The sequence below is a fragment of the Podarcis muralis genome, chromosome 5 (genome assembly GCF_964188315.1).
Source record: "Podarcis muralis chromosome 5, rPodMur119.hap1.1, whole genome shotgun sequence".
Taxonomy (NCBI): Eukaryota; Metazoa; Chordata; class Lepidosauria; order Squamata; family Lacertidae; genus Podarcis; species Podarcis muralis.
The window spans coordinates 36,288,357-36,308,934 of NC_135659.1; the positions used below are offsets into that span (position 1 = coordinate 36,288,357).

The 20,578-nt window shown below is 38.8% G+C and overlaps 1 protein-coding gene across 1 annotated transcript in view; it reads right to left on the reverse strand.

Moving 5' to 3' along the window:
* Positions 1–20,578, reverse strand: part of AK5 (adenylate kinase 5) — an 86,079-nt gene that overhangs the window by 38,694 nt on the left and 26,807 nt on the right. Inside the window, exon 7 of the mRNA XM_028733054.2 lies at positions 163–253. Within this exon, the coding sequence (XP_028588887.2) occupies positions 163–253 (91 nt within the window). The remainder of the gene's footprint in view (positions 1–162; positions 254–20,578) is intronic.

Sequence of the window (20,578 nt, forward strand, 5' to 3'; positions counted from 1 at the left end):
GTGCATACATAATAGACATGGAAACCCCCTAAAAACAATGACATTTAACTTTTTTATTATTATACTTTTTCTGAAGCATTAATATATTTTGATCTTGAAAATATATTACATTGTGAAAGCAAGACTGGGCCTACAGTATTTAGGGGTTAATAATCAACTCACCTTCAACAGGTTCTTTAGGAGGAAACAATTTGTTGTCAACTGCCATGCTTATGTCTTTGAATACTTCTTCCTCATCTCTCTCAGCATCAAACTAGTAATAAAACAGAAGGCAATAAGACATTCCAAAACAGGTTTGGTTATTTATCTGAATGTTATGGTATTATACAAAGTCTTTTAGAGCCAGGTGGAATATTCCTATAAATACCAAATGTCATTGAAGCATGGAACCACAGTAGAATCTGCATTGGCTTCCTTTATTCCCTACAACAAAACACATCAATCACACTTCTGTTTTACTGTAGTGAACCAACTGAGTAGGCTTGTGCAGAGACACCGCTACAGAAAATCATTCAGGCGCACAGTGTCCCATGATTCCAAATAGAGGGGGAAAAGAACGTTGCAAGAACAAACGACAATTATCCACTGACACCAGAGGCACTGCAGCAGTTACTATTGTCGTCCTTATATTATTGCCTGCACACCTGTTTTGCTTTCTTGCGTTGCTGAAGTACCAAGACATAATGGTGCAATCCCATGCCAGTTTACAGTTTACAGAAGTACAATAAAAGTAAGCCTTAGCCATTAAGCCCCCAACAGCCCTTGTCCTGCCTCTCTCTGAGCCATTCCTTAACTATTTAAATGATGGAGCAGGCATTGCATTCCTTTATTTTTTCAATGGTTGGTGCAATCAGATTAAAATAACAATATAGCAAGCTATTGATATGAATAATATATTTTTCAAATATATGTGCCCAAATAGTAATATTGTTTAAATTTGTAACCTACCCTCCCAAGAAGATACTAAGGATACTGATGATTTACATTGGGATTGTGCCATTATATTCTCACGACAATGTTGTGAGATAAGTTAGACTGAAAGGTAATGATTTTATTTTGGGTTTCATAGTAGAGTGAGGATTTGAACTCAGATCTCTTTGGTCCAAGTTGAACACTCTATCCATTATACCTTACTGGTTTTGTTCAGTGGGCTCTCAAAGAAACTTATATTAAAACACAATTGAATATGTCTATTCAAGCAGAAATCTTTCTATTTTGCCCATACAAAATGGGGAACATGTTGTATTTTATCCATTATAACCAGCACAAAAGCCCTCTTTCATTTCCTTCCACCACAATGGGCAATATACTTTAGGAATGGCCCCGCACACCTATTTCATCAAGTTATTTGTGCCCCCCTCTAAAAAGATAAAATAAATAAAAGTGGAAGCTCCTGTATTCTGGGGGAGGAAGGTGCGGGGACTGATGTAGATGGAAAGAGAACAGCAGAGGCTTGTGACCACCAGGTATTACCTTAAGGATTAACAGTGGTTTGTTTGTTTTAAGAAAAAATGGTGCTGGTACTCACCATGAAGCTATTACACTAAATGCAACACTTTTACCATTTGGGGAGGGGGAAAGGGGGTGTTGGTACTGCAAACCCTTGAGCATACCCAGAAAAAAGCACCGATTAAAGAATGTTATTTGCCCAAAAGTGGAAGGATGAAGAGGTCCCGAAGAAAGAAGACTGAATGCAGAAACCAATGGAGTATGCAGAAATGGCGAAACTTACCGGAAGAATAAGAAACCTTTTAGAAGGAATGGAAGTGGTTTATTGAGTATTTATAAACAAACTATAAACAGATCAAGACATTGGCAGGAGTACTGTAAAAACCTGCGGTTTAAAAAATAGATATGAGATATATATGAGAGTAGACGATTAAAAGAATAAGTTGAGGCAAATTGAAGTATGCAGGAAAGGACGAAAATAAATGTAAGGAACTACAGAAAGAGCGGGGAGGGAGTCAAAATTGAAAATGTTAAAACTTGGTTAAATAATTGTTGTAATGTATATAAATGAAAACCATAAAAAATAAAGACTAAATGCTGCTGAAATGAAGAAATTTGGGAAGGGAGATGGGGGGGTGCCATACATGAATTTTTATGTGCAAAACTAAGAACTCACATTTGGTAACAAAAACAAATTCCTGGCAGAGGATGTATTCAGAAGTCCTCTTTAACTTTATTTAAGTGAATGTCTCCCCCACTGAGTCCCTATGCAAACACTTGTCCCCCAGCTGATGGATCTGAGGGCTCTAGTAAGCAAACAAACAGATCCCACAAGCTTGAAGCTCATCCATCCATATAATACATGAATCTTACAGAAAAAATGAACTAAGATGAAAAAATAAAATAAAAACCTTTGCAACACAAATAGTCAATGTCATACTTTCAGGTAACTAGTCTCTGGGAAAGCCTCAAAAGATCACACCTTTCACATTTTTAACAGTATTCTAAGTAACTAGTGTGAACAAAAGAATCACTGTGAAAAAATCAATGAGCAATTCAGATTTAAACTGATGGGGAATTTGTTTATTCCCACTTTCTGTTAGGCAGGGAGCATAGAATGTCAAAGTAATTTTCCAAGAAATTGAATGGAAGGAAGCAGGACATAAATCCACCCCAAGTCAACCTCCTACTTATTCCCAAGCAGAATTCCGAAGCACACTTAGTTGAGAGTAAGTCTCATTCCACAAAGCAAAATTGCCAAAGATCAGGCTGCTGGTCTTGCATGGCACTACGTGTGTCCTCTGCTGTGTATGCTTTCATCCGACAAAAATAATATTCCTTAGATTCCTGTGTTTGCCTTGCCCATCAACCTTGGAGCAGCTTTAATTTCCAGCTGACTCCATCTGGCAGAACCCCCATACCTGAGGTCGTTCTTCATTTTGGATTAATGTTTCGTTTCTTGAAGAATGAATCCAAAGGGCAAGCAGCTCATTTATATTTTAGTGGGCCTCTCCTGCTTTTCCTGCTAACACTCCACTGTGCAGTTTGATGCAGACCTTAATCCCAACACTCTGAAGCCTAGCTTTGTTGAAGAGACAGATGAGTGCTCAGTCTAAAGCAATGTCTTGTTCTTTTTTATTAAAAAAAAGCTTTAGTTTTAGTTGCTAGCAGCAGTACTAAGCAAAATTATTTGTTTTAACCCTCCTTTTTGCATATATTAAGGTGTTGCTAGGATATGATCATATTCTGTAACACTTCACAAATGAACAGGAACAGTCTTGTGTATTTGCACTCCAATTCTCCCACCATGGAGCCATATTCTCCCACTATGGAGTCACTACTTTCCTGTTATTACAGAGAATAGCCCTCTCTGGCAGCTGCATCATAAACTCAGTCAGTTCCTGTCCTGCATTACTTTACAAGAAAATAGGTTAGCAGGCTTTGGCTGGAATGACTTTCAAGTACATTTCTCTTACAAGAGCTTACCAAATGTTTAAATCAGGTACAGGGAGTCTGTTGCCCTCCAAATGCCTTTGGACTACAACTCCCATCATACCTCACCATTGGCCACGCAAGCTGGGGCTGGTGGGACTCACAAGTCCCCCATTTCTGGTTGAAATTAAACCTGGTTGAAATTAAACCACAGCAGTTGCAGCATGTGAAAGGCCACATAAACTATGGGGCCATCTCTTGTTTATCTCAACTGTTTTCAAAATGAACAATAAAACTTGGCCAAGTCACTGAGTAATAAATACATTCTGAATTTTAGAAGCATTAATCCAAAAAGAGTTCCATATTTCCAGCCGAAATCTGTTAATAATTCTTTGACAGAATTGTGTCTAACTAAGCAACATTCCCTAAAATAATTGGTTTATTTTATAATGGTGGCTAAATAATGTTATTATACTTCTAATACTACTTAGCCCAGAGATTTCCAAACTGTGTGTCACGACATGTTAGTGTGTTGGTTGCAGTATGTAGATGTGTCATGCGAATATTCACCACACTCCTCCCGAGGCTGGAAAGGGGTTAGTTTGCTAGTAAAACTGAATTACTGTGTCACAAAATGATGCATGTCTAAAAAGTGTATCACCAACATGCAAAGTTTGGAAAGCTCTGATTTAGCCCTTCATGGAAACACCAGGGATTGAACCGGAGACCTTCTGCCAGCAAAGCTATCATTGAGCTACAGCCCCGTCCTCTTAGCAGTTTATGGTTAACAAAAAAACTGTTTTAAAAATGTGCCAATGTCGCCTACTCCAGAAATACCATTACAATAAATGTTTCCTGTTTTTGAAAACCTTTATGAACATTTTAAATTGGTTTAACCTTTACGTTCTGATGCCTCTATTTTGAAAGTAACAAAATAACAGAGGAAACCTAAAAATGTTCATTTTCTGGCATCACATGCTAAGTTAGGTGGCTTGCTCACTCCCTTTCCCTCTCACAGTGCAGGCTAAAGCCTGTGCAATCAAACATGGTTCTCAAATAACTTGCCATCAAAAAGTAGCCACAGACGTGCTTCTTATCGCTATAGTGAAACCAGGATGCCATATATGACCCGCTTTGGGCAGTCCTCCTATATGAATGATATGAAGCACCATAAATACAAGTGATCACAGGCAAAAGCATTCCTCTTTAACCAGGCCTTTGGCTTATTGACATCTAATGCCCTTTTAAAATGTGCTGTGGAAGGGAGGGTTATTTTTTAAAATGTTTTTATTAAAGATTTTCTTTGGTTACTAAAGTACATACATCAACTCAATTTTCAGATCTTTCTATAGATCAGTCATATTTGATGTGAGTCTGTAATACTGTACACAGTAAAAGGTTGGGGGAGAAGAGTGGGGGAAGAGAGAAGGGGGGTAGCACACTTTTGTTCTTTCACATAGTGTATATGTGAGGTTTGTGTCAGTGTCGTATAGATAGGTTTTTCATTGAGTTGTCTTTGTTTTTGTTGTGCTATGTATTTTGTGTTTTTTATATTGTAATTCTGTGCTGTGAACCGCACTGAGATCTGCAAGTATAGGGCAGTATACCAATTTAACAATTAATAAAATAATAAACATAATATTTGGGTTGTAACAGTACATATACATTCTCTCTAAAAGTTAATTCACAATATAACTGAAGGAGATCATTGGAGAGCTACTGAACTGACTCTTATCAGTTCTTCCTTATGGTAGTTTAATAATTTGCTTGATGGCGTTAGATTATCATGTAACTAAACTGCATTCGTCCTAACCCGGTAGCAACAATACTACATTTCTCCAGTCCTATTAACATAGTGGTCACATAACCCAAAACAAATGCTCCAAAAATTCAAATTCCTCACCTATAGTCACTTTATCTAGGCATGCAAAGACATTGTGTCAATGTAAACTTGCAATCTTTCATGAATCACGATTGGTAAGAGACTAAAATAATGAGCTGTGTCTCAGTTAAAGCTTGGATCCACAGCCTGGAGGTATAGCACCTGTTTTGCATGCAGAAAGCCTCTGGTTCAATCCCTGCATCTCCAAACAGAGCTGGGAAAGAGTATTGGCTTCAAAAATAAGTAGCAGATGCCTAGGGACCACTGAATAAAACTGGTCCTCTCAGATGTCGTAGTTAACAACTGCATCCTACCACTTGTTAATTTGAAATAAGTCTCCCTAGTAAGTATCTGAAGGACCACAGCTTAGCGTCCTATGCTATGCAGAGTTAGGCATAGCTGAGCACACCGAAATGAAATGAAATCCTCTCCATACTTACATAGAAGATCCACAGAGCAATGGGACGTATTCATACTTACATAGAAGATCCACAGAGCAATGGGACGTACTTTCAACTAAATATAAACAGAGTTGGTCTACACTGCTTTGATTAAGTCTGTTCATTAAACCAATTTTAAAACATGTTCCCGCTTTGTACAAATCAGCAACTGGATGAGTGCTGTGTGTTCCCCCCACCCCACCCCCCAAAAATACTCTGAGAAAACTGCCATGCCTAATTGGAAGTTCTCTTGCTGTGAAGCTAATATGTGAGTAATGAGAAGGTTTGCTTTGTGCTGAGTGGGTGACTAGTTAGTATTATGTGATAAAAAATGAAGGAGGAGGGCCATGCTGTCAATCTGTCTTATGAATGCATTTTAACTGCTTTTAAAATGTAATGACAGTTGCGCTGAGCGTTTTTGACAGAAGAAATCTATTTACTCCTCTCCATTTCTCCTCCCCGAATCAGTTCTTAGACATTTAAGTTCTGTGTTGTCGTTTCTTTTCCCCCCCAGCATTGCCAATGATGCACTAGTCAAGTTGTTTTGCTCTGTCCCTCAGGCTGTCATCAGTAACTATAATAGAAGTGGACAGTATATACACAGGTGTCTTGGACAAGGGAATTACAGTGGTGGAGGAAAGTGGCATAGGTATTAAAACTCAGCCTAGTTTCTCTCCTTATTTTGAATCCTTTTCAAGACAGCTAATAATAACTAGAGATGTAGGGTGGTTTACTAAATGTACTGGAGTCACATAAGAATGCAGTAAGACATCTTACACTGAGCCAGACCAAGGGTCTAATGGTTCAATCTGGCAGCAGATTGTGGTCTCAGACAATCCTTCTCCCTAATGCTGCTATTTGACGTATTTTACTTGAAGATGGAACCTATGTACAGCAAGTCCTCTACTACTGAGCTATATAGCCCCTAAAAGGTACAGTCTGAGTGTAATCTAGTGACCTCTGGAACAGACCCTGGAGATTCAGCCTTTGGTTTCCCAGTTGTACCCAATATGTGAACCTAGGACCTTGAATAGAGTACTTGCAGCACAAATTAATCAGGCAAAACAGCTTATGCCCCACATACTTTACAGCACAATCTTATACATGTCTATTCAGAAGTAAGCCTCCCTGTTTAATAGGATTTACTCCAAGGTAAGTAAGTATGGTATTTCAGCTTTAAAGATTATCTCTTCCATTACTAACTTGTAGGTCAATCTACCTATTGCTGTCAGATCGCTTTCTCATGAAGACAAATGCTTACAAGGCTACCTAAGATAGTTTGCCTGTTCAACTGAAGGTAACTACTTTGGTCATTCCAGACAGAAATAATTGGTTAGAGCCTCCTTATGAAAAAAGTATTAATTGTAATTACTCCCTTACTCAACGATCACTGAATTTAAGATAGTGGATATAAGAATCGCATTGCGGAGAGAAAAGGTGTTTTTAAGGGAGGGGCCATAAATTACTCTGGAAAACTGTTTCATGTGAACATATTAATTAATTGGTTGTTTCAAAGCACATTTTCTTAAACTCTCTGGGGCTAAACTAGTCATGATGTGATTGGACCATCCAATGTCTTATTCTTTGCTTAGAAGGATCCATTGGGAAAGGGCGATTTGGACTTGGGATCACAGTGCTGGGGCATGGGGGTTAATCTTAGTGCCATTTCCTCTATCAGAATTGCCCCTGCCTTCTAAACTGCTCTTAGTCATAAAGGGGGGGAAGTCAGGTGCCCAGTATTTGAAATAAGTCTCCCTAGTATCTGCCCTTTCCACCCCTCCCCTAGGGAGCTAATAGTAGCTTTGGATAAGTCCAAACTGAGCTCCCCTGAATCTACTTTCAAGCAAAGAAAAAGACATAGGCAATCAGCTCATAGATTTGTTATGTCAGCTAAGCCTCAATTCACAAATGCAACAACCTATGTGTAGCTGCTGGTAACAGAAACAAGCTTCTTAATATGTGGAACTGCAATACCATGCAGTTCCATCATGAATCGTAGGCACAGGTTGTAGGATGTACAAACTGGCTTAGATAACTAGCACACTTCCCTTGTATGTATCCAAGCAAAATGTTCCTCTGCTAACCATTTCAAGCTTGGTCGTTTAAGGAGGATAATGCCAAACCTTCTGCTATCAGCTGTTGTTTGTTTCTACCTGAGATTTACTGGTTACAACAGTAAAAGCTAACCTTCAAATTATATGCCTTTAGGTAAGCTATGTCGGTAAAGAAAGGCATTAAAAGGTTTTTAAACCAAACTACAATTGCTTCTTAAAAATATTAACTGCAGGTTCATAACTGATGTCTAGATGGTTTACAAGAGCTGTTCATTTTCATGCCCCAAAATACATTAGACCTAATTTATTTAATTCAAACTTATATTTATGCTTCTTGAATCATATTCTCAATTTAAACTATTTTGTTATATTGGCTTTTGGTTCATAAATACAATAAAGATTATGGGCATTTAAAAAGTTTATGGACTTTGAAAATTGGATTTGTTTCCCTATAGCAATGTTTGAATTTAACAAGATTTGGTCCAAGGGCTTATTTCTGAGACAATACAAAACAACAACAGTGTAAACTGAAAGCTTGGAAACTTGATATCTTGTAAGACTGCAATACACTGTCTCTCAGTTGGATCTTTCTGCTGCATTCCAATTTTGCAATGTCTCTTTTTCTCTGCTAAGAATAGCTACAATCCCTGAATTTGCCAAGATATGAGGATTGAAAAATGGGAAGTGCAACCCATCAAAAGTGGAACACATGTTATGCATGCAGAAGTCACAGGTTTGATCCCTGGTATGCCCAGGTAGGACTGTGAAGGATCCCCAATATAACCAGATGAGCCACTTCTAGTCAGTGTTGGCCTGACTCAACCTAAGACAACTCCTGTGTTCCAAATCTTTACTTCACCAGCTGATTCTCACCTACAAATGCCTCCCAACCATTTATCCCACAGCTGGACTCACTTCTGCCTTTGAAAGTCAGCTTGGAGGGGGGTATTAAAAACTGCCAGGCAGGGCGAGTGTTAAGAAGCTAATAACTTCTAGCCCCACCCTGAGTTTAGGCTACAAAAGCTAAACAATCTGTAGGTGGGGGAATGCAAATTTCTAACCCAACTACAATATACATTACTTCATTATTTACATTAATTCTTCAGTTCACGTTGAATAATTTTTATTGCCAAAAATTATCTGGACAATTGGCTGGTTATTTTTGTCTAACTGAAAGTACATACTAAATGTATTTTTTTTTTAATCAAAAGTACAATCAAGCCAATAGGTATGCAATGTAAAGTCCCACTGACTTAAGTGGGAAAGTAAAGCAGGGTGTAAATGTTAAATATGCTCCCACTGTATCTATGGAAATTCAGAGTGCTTAACTTTGGCTGGGTATTGCCTTTTTATCATATGGTACAAAGGAAAAGGAAGTGTGGGGAGGGCTTCAGATGTCTAAGTAACGCTGTTAAGTGTTTAAAAAGTGGAGTAATGTGATTGGATTACGTTACTACATTCTTTATAATTGTTATTGTGGAGGTGGAAAACGGCATAATTTCTCAGTGGCTTGAGAGCGTTGAACTCTAGAAAGGCAATATAACACAGCATGTCTCACTGGAACTAAGAGGAAAGAAAGCTTGTTGAGAACTAATGTATAAAGTGCTTGCAAAATACACAGTTTAAAGCAGAGCCTCTTGGGTGTGTTTAATTTTCTATTGCATCTGCTGTATCATATATACTTACTAAGCTCTTTCCTCCTAAAGCAGCTCTTTGATAGCCGTAAGTGAAGCAAGTGAGGCAAATATTAGCACTGAGACAGTGAGGGGGAAATATGCAGTGCTTTGTAATTTCAGCTAAATTTCCTTCATTTTATATATATATGGATTCTGCACATTTAATAGGCAAGCTAAACATAAAAGTAAACATAAAATGTTGCACCGGGCCAGTTAATGAAGTTATAGATATTGCATAGCCATTCAAAGTATTTATGGAATATTGTTTTCATATTGACTGAACAAAACAATTTAGGTTATGATTGCATTTGGTTTCTCAGCTGCTCTACCACAAGAGGCCAGGAATTACACAGCTATCCAAAGAGTCTGTGCTTTGATCAAGACAACAGAAAAGAGATGGGCTAGGCAGGCATGTCCAGCTCCCAAGAGACTGTGATCTACTCCAAGTATAAAAAAACTGGCAGTGATCTACCCATTGTCATTGGAGGGAGGAGGAGCGGGCATGGGGTGGGTGGATTGCCCAGGGTTGTTGAGCTTTTTTTAGGAGGGAATTTCCCAGAGTTGTTGGGCTTGGGGGGAGGGGAGGATTGAACAGAGTTTTTTTAGCTTTTACCCCGTAACTTTTTGTACACAATAAGGATCCTGCAATCTATCAGGATTAGTGAAAGCATCAGTAGACAATTCTTCTGTAAAGTGGAGGGGCAGAGGAAACTGATATTGTGGAGCTTCTGAAAAGAGGTTTGTGTCCCTTTCAGACATATAAATTGTAGCACCATTGTTGCTGTCTTTTAAAAAAAATTCCATGCATTTCCACATGACCTTGTTATTATTCCATCGCTATTCTGGAATATTGCAGTCATCAAACCATCTTTTCTTCTATAGCCAATTTTTTTTTGGTCAAAAATCTAAAATAGTTCTGCAATATTTTTATTGTGTTGAAGCTGTTTTATGCAATTTCCCACATTTTGTGTGGCCTTTGGAGTGTGTGGTTTGAGCAACTTCCATTTCACACTTTCCCGCTTTCATCAACCTCTTCTGACAAGTTATGCATATCTCAGACTAAAGCAGTTAACTCAAGAAATTCTTGCCATCTAACACCACCCCCAAACATAATTCTGGAATAACAGGTGTTAAATACCATACCCCAGCATCACAAACACACAAAATCCCTTTTTAAGGACTATCACTGCTCTGTGTCCATGCTCATAACTCTGACCACTTACTAGTTCGTGTGGACAGGAAACAAGGCAATCACATACCATGAAACAGTGACATACAAATTTAGCTCCAAAAAACATTGAAACAAATAGCTATGGCACTGTAAATGGTTTGTGTGAAAGGGCTCTTAATTTATTGTAAATTTATATTGTAAATTATCACAAATATAATTGCTCCTTTTTCTTGTTCCGAAGTACCTACTTAAGCCCTGAACCAAAAAGTGACTTGGTCAAAAGGGAACAGCCCTCAAATATATTCCAAGACATCTAAAGAAGGGAAATTCTGAGCCATCTGGAATTGGAGGCACAGCGTATCATAAGGGCACATAAACTGCCATGAACAGGGAATTCAGTGAGAGATGAAGTCATTGAAGATGGTGGACAGAAATGCTTGGCAGCAGGCATATAAAAGAGGGAAGGGGGAAAATCACAAAGAGAAACCACCTTGTAAAACTGCTGTCTCGTACATGCTGAATACATTGTGATTTTTACAGTATCTGGCAAGAATGACCATATTGTGGACAATGTAGGAAGAGAGTAATGACTGAAAACAAGGCAATCATTGTTCTTTAGCAAAACGAGTGTTTTTGTAACTGAAAAGTGGTTCTAGAAAAGCACAGTAGAAAGATTAAAATGAAATGGGAAAGAGATTAGGTAGTTACCAGTCTAGTGGTTTACAAGGAAAATGTTAACAACTCCAGTGAAACAACACTAAATGTTGCCTCAAACTAAAGAGAGTGTGTTATTAAAATGCAATCTCAGGACAGAGAGTGAAAGTTGTGGCACTGACATCTGAAGGCAGCCCTGTATCAGGAAGCTTTTATTTTTTTGTGTTTTGTTGTGTCCTTTGATATTCTGTTGTAAGCCAACCAGAGTGGCTAGGACAACCCAGTCAGATGCACGGGGTACAAGTAATTAATTATTATTACTTCTATTACTGCTACTACTACTAAAACTATTATCAGTTTAAGGACACATTCCAGCCAGGCAATAGCACTCAAGCAGAATGGCTGGGAAAGAGAGGGTGGGTACACACTGTATATTCCCATGGTTTGGTCTGAAGGGTATAGTTTGAAAGTACATGAGGCCACCACCTTGCCAATGCTAAAAAGGTATGGCTCTGGTTGATGCTTAGATGGGTGACTGCCTTGGTTCTAGGAAGAAAGGTGGGATACAAATATAATAAAATAAAGGTAAGGAAATAGGTAAGAGTCCTGAGGTCCAGACAGAGAGGCCTGGCAGACTGTATTCCCTACCCCCATGGTTTCCTAGTCCTGTTTTAGACTGCCAGAATTTACATGTCATATATTAAATGCATATGAATTACCCCAGAAAATCATGGGAACCATGGTTTACCCCTCACAGAGCACAATGCCCTGCACCCTTAACTAATTACAGTTCCCAAGATTCTTTGAGGTAAGTGATGTGCTTTAAATGTGCTATAAATGTATGGAGTGTACATAGTCGAATTTGTGTTGCCACTACAGGATGTGAAACCATTTCGCAATCTAGAAATCCATATCTGTTTTCTTATAGTTAATAAGCCCCCGTGTTTATTTTCACCATTTGATGACACACTTAACTTAGGCATTCAATTGCATAGATAAACTTTGGTGTGAACTGTCCACTTACACAGGGATCTCAGCAGCCATTTTTGTGATTATAGTGGCTTGGGAAAGGGCACTAATGATAGCAAAAGTAATTCTAGTTGTTATGATGTAAGTGGATGGTTTACACTATTCTCGGTATAGGTGTATATACCGAGAATAGTCCGTCTCCATCAAATAGTGAATTTAAGCATTGCGTGCTCAAGACCTTAACTGACTAGTTTAACTATGGCAATGAAAATATCATTCGTATTTATTAACCTTAGAAATGCAAGACTGTATGTAGTTTCTGACTTTTAATTATGAGAAGCCTTGCTGGGTTCAACAAAGACAGCTAAACTGAAGTTGTACAGGGAGTAAATTAGCAAAGCCTGCAGGAAATTAAAACCTGTATGACAAGCTGACAGCCTAACAAGCAATTTAAATAACTGGATGAACACAGAGATGGAAACAGCATTTCAAAAGTATTAAGGAAAGAACCTGAATGCGTTTAAGTATTAATGGGAATACATCTCATTCCCTAAATGAATCTACATCATTCCATAAATGAATCTACATCAAGAACAGAAGATGTGGCTCAACTGCTTTCAATACTCTAGACAGTTCTCTGAATTGCCATTCTTTCGGTTTAAAAACAGCCATTACCGTTGATGGCAATTTCATGTTTTGTAGAGTATTTTCATACATAGCACATGCTTTCAACACCTCTGGTGTTCCACGTGAGCATTCGCTAGCACTTTGTTAATAGCTAGAAGCTAACGTTTTGCCACTTGAGAGTTATTTCATAGCTCCCGAGTTGCAGGTCACCTCACTGCAGAGCTGAGTCAGGAATTGAAATAGCCATTCTCCTCCTCCCCTTTCTGGATATCTAATGCATATAAATCACTTTTTCTTTACCAATCTAGCTGAGTCCAGAGATAATGAGTGTTTTATGCTAATTAGTGAAGAAAGCTTCAAAAGCTTCTATTCTTGCTTGCAACAACTGAATTTCTAAATATGCACGGCAAAACAGAAGGAAGAACCAATTTTCAATTTGTCCTTAGTGATAGACCTCCTTTGTTTTGCCGACAGAGAAATCCTATAATTGTATTATGCCGGAGTGGGGAGGGGATATACACTACATAAGAATGCAAGAAAACCCTGCTGGATCAGGCCAATGGCCTATTTAGTCCAGCATCCTGTTCTCACCACAGAATACAAAGGGAAGAAAGGAGTGGCTACTTAGAGCTGCTTAGACAGGATGCCTGCGGAGAGCCCTCCTTGGGACAAGGGCTCAAGAGGAACCCAAGCGGGGGGGAAACTATTGAAAAGTAGCAACGGGTGAGGGGAGTTACTTCGTACAGATACAGCTTTGCTTTGCCTTTATTTTTTACTTTATATCAACAATTTAAATAATAATTTATATTTGCTTAAAATTATATACGCCTAATTATATTTGTATCTGAACAGTGTACAGTAAACTTGATGCAATAAAATTCAGTTAAACTATAAAATCAGAATTCAGTTAAAATACTTGCTAGATTTAAAAAAAAAAGTCTTCAATTGGTGTCAGAATTCAACAGGGAGGGGGCCTGTCTGACCTGTTACACAAAATTCAAAATTGGGCCCACAGTATTGAACACGTGGCTTCCAGCTGACATGAGCTGTGCATCTGAGCCATGGGTGACTCCCTAAAGCCTACGTGATTGGGAAGGGATATAATGGATAAGGCAGTCCTTTAAGTATTCTAGACCCAAGTTGTTAAGGGATTAATACACAAACCGTGAGCCTGGCCCAGTAGTATATGCACAGCCAGTGCAAGCTTGAATTATGTTGAATTCAAGGAATGCTCAATATAATGTTATAAGTGATAAAAAGTAAAATCTCTGTAACTATCAGAACAAGAATAGAACCATAAGGAGAGAGTTATTTTCCTCCCCGTTTAATAGCAATGGTAAATAAAGAACCCAAAAGAACAGAAGCAATCATATGTGCAGGATTTAAAGATCTCACAGTTTGATCAGAAAATGAATTTCTGCACCTCACCGAAGGACACAAATAATGAAAGTAATGAAAGAGAACTATGAATAAATTTTGCTTGTATTGTCTTCCAAGGAATCGTATTTAAACTCACACTTTAACTACAAAAGAACCAATCTGGTTTCACTCATGGCAATGACAGGCCTGCTTTGGATTAGAATAGATTCTGTTGACCTGCAGAAATGATCTCCTGAACAGTCAAAATATTTTGCAGTTGCTCCAGACTTTTGCAGCAGAATTGCCCATATCCATCTCCTACACGATAACGAAGTCAGCTCTGCATCCTATGCAATTTTTAGTAATTTAATAGGGACTGAGGTTCTATCAGTAGCAACTGGCACAGAGCTGTAGGCGGCTGGGGGCAGTGGCAACAACAGGGGTGCATGGACAAAGCAGCAGAGCCAATCTGGAGTGCTCCCTCTGGTGCCTTTATATGGTCAGAGTACAAAACTTCACTTAAGAAAATGGCATGCTATACCTTCAGATTAAGGGAAGATGAGTAATAAACTGAACGGGCAGTAAAAAGTTAAGAACTTTTAATGAAAAAAGGAGACCTGTGTTGAACCCTGTAAAGTTCATAGGAAAGGTCCAGTACCTGTAGAGAACAAGACAAAACAGGACTGCAAAGTTACAGCACTAGCAGATGGGAGAAATAGGGGAGGCATTAATAAAAGAGGACGATCAAATCAATCCTTGGCTTCAGTGTTTGTATAAAGGCTCAAGAAAAGTTTGCAAGCTGAGACAAATTTCCCAGAGGACAAAAGAAATCTCAGTATGAAAGCAGAAACCTAGGAGGAGGTAGTGGATGAATTAGCATTTCAGAAGACTGTCATATAGCCATGAACTTATAAAGCTGCCATACGGGCCAATGATCCATCTAGCTCAATACTGTCTATTTTGACAGATGGTAAATCTTCAAGGTCTCATACAAGTATCAGCACAGCAATACCAACAGACTGTAGGACTGATAAAATACATCACAGCTGAGCTAAAGGAAAGAGCACGGAAAAGCACTGGGAATACCAAAAAATAATTGCCTACATTAGACTCAAGTTATGTACTGGTGTCATCAAAGGTGAACAAGATGCTGTCATAGCATCAGCTGACCCTGTAAGTCCAGGGGTAACCAACGTGGTGCCCTCCAGGATGGCTACTCCTGCTGTAAAAACGAGAAGGGCTTTCCTTGAGAGTCATGAAAGCCAAAGGACTCTGAGTTTAATGTTGTGTATCCTAACCCTGTATAAACAGTTGAAAAGTCTACTTTTCTGGCTGTGGCACAAGTATTCTGAAATGTGAGCCTGAACAGGCCTAGGGAATGCTATCATTGGAACTTTCCAACAACCCAAGACCACAATATTTCCCACCCTTTTCTAAGCTCAACAACACAGCATGTAGCATCTGAGTTTTCATATGAAGTCTTCTTGGTGGAAACATTTCAGCCTTTCTTATGATCTTCACTGGAAATGGATGCGTGTTGCATATGTCAATAAAAGCCAGCTCTATCCTACCAGCCATGAAGGCTGGCCTGCCCAACATGTGATGCCCTGAGAGAAACACAACCCATCACTAGTCATGATGGTGCCCTGTTCTGAGATAGGGCAAAACAAAGCAAGACAGGCAGACAGTATATGGTTGCATTTCACTTGGTAACTCACAATCTCCACTGGCCTCTTTGAAAGTGTCAAACTTTCAGCATTCACTTGAGTCACTTTCTCTTCATCTGTTTTCTGTCACACATTTCATTTATTTTTACACGCATTTTTTAGTTTTAAAAAAACCCTCAAAGAATTTTATAGCTTCCATTATTCTAACAGTAAAGGTATATTTATTTATTTATTGTTGCTTTTTAAAAAATAAATAGCATTCAGAGGGATCACAAATCAGAGCTAAAACCTGTTTAGTTTAAATGCTGAATCCCAAATGAGAAAGAAAAGAAAAAACCACTGAAATTTAACTAAAGGGAAGGAGTTGGGCTAGATTTATCTGTAAAAGTTGAAGCAAGACTTCATGAGCAAAATAGGTTTTTGTGACGTTACAAAGAAATCATAAAGTACATTTCTGCTCAACAGCATTAAAGGAATTACTAAAAGGCCTAATGCTCTCATCCTCCCAAAAAGAGCTCACAAAGAAATACTGGGGGGGGGATGAGTGTCCTTGGGGAAATCTAATGCCATCTCCGTGGCTTTTACTTGGCAGACTGAAATGTGTAACTGCTGGAAATATATTCTTAGAAGTAATGCCTACCAAATGTATCTTGCAATTTAATGGTATTATTTGGGTTTTGCAAGTATAATTCTAGGAAGGAAAAATTGCTGTGGAAAAAAGGAGTAAAGTATGTTTATTTAATTTTTTTATAGAGAGGCAGTCTTATTTTACAGCTTGTCATGGAAATACATAGCATGAACACTTTATGCAGTATGGTAGTCTCTCAAAATGTTTTGATCTACAATTTCCATCAGTCCCAGACAGCGTGGCTATGGCTGGGCCTGACTGGGAGATAGATGATATAGATCAGGCATAGGCAAACTCGGCCCTCCAGATGTTTTGGGATTACAATTCCCATCATCCTTGACCACTGGTTTTGTTAGCTAGGGATCATGGGAGTTGTAGTCCCAAAACATCTGGGGGGCCAAGTTTGCCTATGCCTGATATAGATAGATGATAGAAGATATAGATAGATGATAGATAGATGATAGATAGATAGATAGATAGATAGATGATAGATAGATAGATAGATGATAGATAGATAGATAGATAGATAGATAGATAGATAGATAGATGATAGATATAGACAGACAGACAGACACAGACAGACAGATATAGGTAAAGGTAAAGGGACCTCTGACCATTAGGTTCAGTCGTGGCCGACTCTGGGGTTGCGGCTCTCATCTCGCTTTATTGGCTGAGGGAGCCAGCGTACAGCTTCCGGGTCATGTGGCCAGCATGACTAAACTGCTTCTGGTGAACCAGAGCAGCGCACAGAAACGCTGTTTACCTTCACGCTGGAGCTGTACCTATTTATCTACTTGCACTTTGATGTGCTTTCGAACTGCTAGGTTGGCAGGAGCAGGGACCGAGCCACAGGAGCTCACCCCGTCGCGGGGATTCGAACCGCCGACCTTCTGATCGACAAGTCCTAGGGCTCTGTGGTTTAACCCACAGTGCCATCTGCGTCCCTATTAGATAGATATAGATACTTGCAAAATTATTTGATTTACTTGCAGTATTTTATGTCACCCTTCATAAATAATCCAGACCAGATTACAACAGTAAGAATATGAATCAAACAATAGAACAAGCGATAAAATATCAAAAACAAAGTGAATACAATAAAATGCAGCAGAATCACAATAAATGAGACAATCCCTCAATGACTTGGTAACAATGACCAACAAATGCTGGGGTAACAGGTTTTCAGAAGGTGCTGAAAATTCTGGAGATTTGGCTTTTGGGTGTGAGTAGCAGGCAGGAAGATGTTTCTGCAGATTAGGCACCACAGCAGAAAAGCCCTGTTGTGATAGATTTGGCAGGTGATGCTTAAGACAGGACTGGCATGCAGGGATAACTACAAAAACTTTTCCACAAGACAAGCTTGTGCTGACAGGGTCCCTGCAGTTTGTCCCCATCACAGAAGCCCCAGTTACACAAGTCATCCCCCACTGCACTATGTCAGAGCACAAATATTTCAGCGCATACTTTTGCCCAGAATATTAAATCCTTCTAAAACTGTCATGCAATCACCTTATTTTCCAAATAATATTTCCCTGAGCTAAGTTTAGTTGCTTGCTGTACAATGCTAAAGTTTCTTTAAAAAATAATAATTAAGAATTGTTGTGCATTAACTAAACGGAAATTACTTATCTGCAAGCCAGACTCTTTTCACACACTAGATCAACATTATTCTTTCTTTCCTGTTTCCTTTAATTTCTCACACAAATATTCTAATTAAATGAGTCCTACATTATGGCTACAGTTTCTCTCTTGCTTGAGAAGCTTTAGCTGCCAAGTATGAAGTAGTAGCTTGTAAAGACCTGATTATTCTTTTTTCCTCAACCTTCTGGGTGTAGTTGATAATACCCTAATTGTTGCAGGAAACTATTGCAATGGCAAGCAGATGTTACATTAGTTAGATAAGCTATATAACCCTTTCAAGTACAATGCCAAAAAAGAAGAAGTGAAAATGGACTGTTTTATACCCTGTTCATGAAAATTTAGGATCCAAGTTGTGGGCTTTTTGCCATACATTACTTTTCTAGAAATCCAATAGTCTTATGACTATGACATTCCCAAGCCTTACAATTCATACCATTTGTTGACTGATATGTGACAGTTCATGTATGCAATTTAACCTATGTCAAACATATCATTGATGTACATGTGTAAATATCATATATATATGTATGAGAGTTGGAAACCCAATGCCAATTGTGGGCTCCTAACATTTACGCATACATAATAAAATTGGTATTATACACAATCCCCTGGTATAGTCATAAATGTAAGGTGCCCTTAAGTGGACTTTTGTAAATGTTAAGATAGTGGCTTTGATGGAGCCTACAAGTGAAATTCATTGAGTACTAATACTTCCAAAATCTGCAGAAATATTTATCAGATGAATGGCTCTGACAAAGAATCTTCACAAAGATTTTTAAGGAAGCCTGAAACTTACATAAAATTATTACTTCATCCACAGCCAACATAAGAAATCACTTTTTAAATATCAATAGGAGTTACTCCATAATATTATATATGTTTACAATGAAAGGGGTAGGAAACTGTGGCCTTTTAGATTTTGGACACCAACTCCAATCAGGTCCAGCCAGTATGGCCAATGGCCAGAGATTACATAAATTTGACGTCCATCAACATATGGGGAACATTGGGTATTCTTGGATGACAGAGTTAAACATGCTAACTATGCAATCCAATGCAGAAGCAAGTGCTACTGAGTTCAATGAAACTTACCGAGGTAAGTGTGTGTGATCACAGCCCTAACTGTATACTTCATTGCAGTATACTTTTATATTGAAAAAGGTACATAGATGTCACTTTACTTTGAAAGCAGAGTTCATCTCAGAAACGTTAGCAAGAGCTATCCGGGCCACTTTAGTATGCATCCTGAGTGACTCAACAGAAATGCTGTTCGTTTATACTAGTGAAGAACTGATGAATCACTAGCCCTGGCATAGCATGGAAAGTTTTTCTGAGATTTTGAAGACTCATTTTCCCAAGGGTTTTTCAAATAAATGACATTGTTGCCTTAAAACAAACCTCGCCACTTTCTCCAACTCTGAGCAGAGAAACTAAACGTGAATCAATGGCAAAACTTTATAGTTCTGAGTCAACCAATACAGAGTGCCACTCTACATGTTCCCAGAAGTTCCAAGATTATTTTCACCCAATAGCTATTTTAGAATGCAAAATAACCACAGGTAGCTTCAGAAATATACTGATATATTTTCCCCAAAGGTGGGAAATCATTTCTAAAGGCAAACTTCTAATAATATTTTATGAATGTGCATATCTCTACCTACAGAAAGAGCATCAGAATAGCTCTACACTATATGGAGCTCTACACTATATGGAGCCTACACTATACGGGACGCAGGTGGCGCTGTGGGTTAAAGCCTCAGCGCCTAGGACTTGCCGATCGAAAGGTTGGCGGTTCGAATCCCCGCGGTGGGGTGCGCTCCTGTCGCTCGGTCCCAGCGCCTGCCAACCTAGCAGTTCGAAAGCACCCCCGGGTGCAAGTAGATAAATAGGGACCGCTTACTAGCGGGAAGGTAAACGGCGTTCCGTGTGCTGCGCTGGCTCGCCAGATGCAGCTTGTCATGCTGGCCACGTGACCCGGAAGTGTCTGCGGACAGTGCTGGCCCCCGGCCTATAGAGTGAGATGGGCGCACAACCCTAGAGTCTGTCAAGACTGGCCCGTATGGGCAGGGGTACCTTTACCTTTACCTTATATGGAGCCTTATCAGTTATCTAGGATAGACAAAGAATTACAAAACCCAGACTACCTACGGTATATTTGGAATGGAAAGATACATACTTCTGTAAATGAATGAAAATCTTAAAAGTCTCCAAATGTAAGATAAAAGGCACATGTCTATTTGTATTTTTTTTCTAGAGAGAAAGAAGCATTTTAAAGGCTTGTTTTTGAATATGTGGGGTGGTATTTAATCAACAGAGACCTGAAATTAATAGACCTAACATTACATTGGCTATTATGTTATGCCTCTACTTACATGGAATTCAACAACAGTTACGATTTGTATACCAAGCATATACATTAACTGAAGACT